This window comes from Chelonia mydas, chromosome 4, assembly GCF_015237465.2.
Source record: "Chelonia mydas isolate rCheMyd1 chromosome 4, rCheMyd1.pri.v2, whole genome shotgun sequence".
In the NCBI taxonomy this organism is placed as follows: domain Eukaryota; kingdom Metazoa; phylum Chordata; order Testudines; family Cheloniidae; genus Chelonia; species Chelonia mydas.
The window spans coordinates 128682690-128683825 of record NC_057852.1 but is presented as its reverse complement, the minus strand read 5'-3'; the positions used below and the strand labels follow the sequence as shown (position 1 = coordinate 128683825).

The window sequence follows — 1136 nt, the reverse complement described above, 5'->3', positions numbered from 1 at the left end:
ATAAAAGTGTCATTTGCTAGACTTGCTATATTAGATTCTCACCATCTGTCAGACTAGAGGGACCAAAATGATTTCACAGACTCATCTCATCTGTCTCCTAGTGCTCTGGATTCAGGGTAAGAACATTAAGGGAGATATTAGATTAAGATCTTAATCTCTGACCAATGTTTATCGCAGATTTCTTCATCAAACCTACATTAATTCTTCTTCCCACGAGATCACAGGCAGATATATTTCTAGTGGACACAAACAATGTAACTAGGTGGTCAGATGAAAATTAGACACTAGATATTTGCAGATTTATTTTTTATAATAGCATTTCATTTGTTTTTTCTTGTGTTTTTCCTTTCAGATGCCAGTGGGCAGATTGTGATGACTCAGACTCCAGAATCCGTGGCAGTGTCTCCAGGAGACAGAGTCACCATCAACTGCAAAGCCAGTTCCAGTGTTAGTAGCTCCATGTCCTGGTACCAACAGAAATCAGGACAAGCTCCTAAGCTCCTTATCTACAGCGCTTCCACCCGTCCCTCTGGTGTTCCAGACCGGTTCAGTGGCAGCGGGTCTGGCACTGACTTCACTTTCACAATCAGCCGGGTAGAAGCTGATGATGCTGGAGATTATTATTGTCTACAAGGCTATAGTTTACCTCTCACAGTGATACAGACCAATACAAAAACCTCCCTGCTTTCTTCAATTTCTGTTCCTTACTGTAACTGCTGATGCCCGTAGAAAGTCAGAGTATTCTCTCCAACTGCTGCTGCCTCAAAGTGATGGAGTCTCCATGAATTTCAGACACCTCACCCCAGTGTCCATGTCTTCCTTCCATTTCTACAGCTCCCTCGCTCCAATAGTGCAGAGACTGAAATATACTCAGTGCCTTCCCTTTAACTACTGTGGAGTATTAGCTCTATAGGCTGGATCCAATTTCCTACTAACATTACAAAACAAGACCAACATATAAAGCATCCAGAAATTACTTTCATTAGCAGAACGAGCAGAGTGACTGCCTCCCTCCCCATAAAAGCCCCAAAGCAGGTGGCCCCCTTTCCACAATATGCTGCCTGCATGCCTTAAGGCTGGTCACAGATGGGACAGAGAGAAGGATTGTCTACACTACATTTCCTGAATCAATTCTC

The 1136-nt window shown here is 43.2% G+C and overlaps 1 gene segment (V, D, J or C); it reads left to right on the top strand.

Moving 5' to 3' along the window:
* On the top strand, positions 1–720 carry LOC122465660. The segment is given in 2 exon segments: positions 1–116; positions 353–720. Coding segments are annotated over 2 exon segments (417 nt in total).
* Positions 721–1136: the final 416 nt, after the last annotated feature.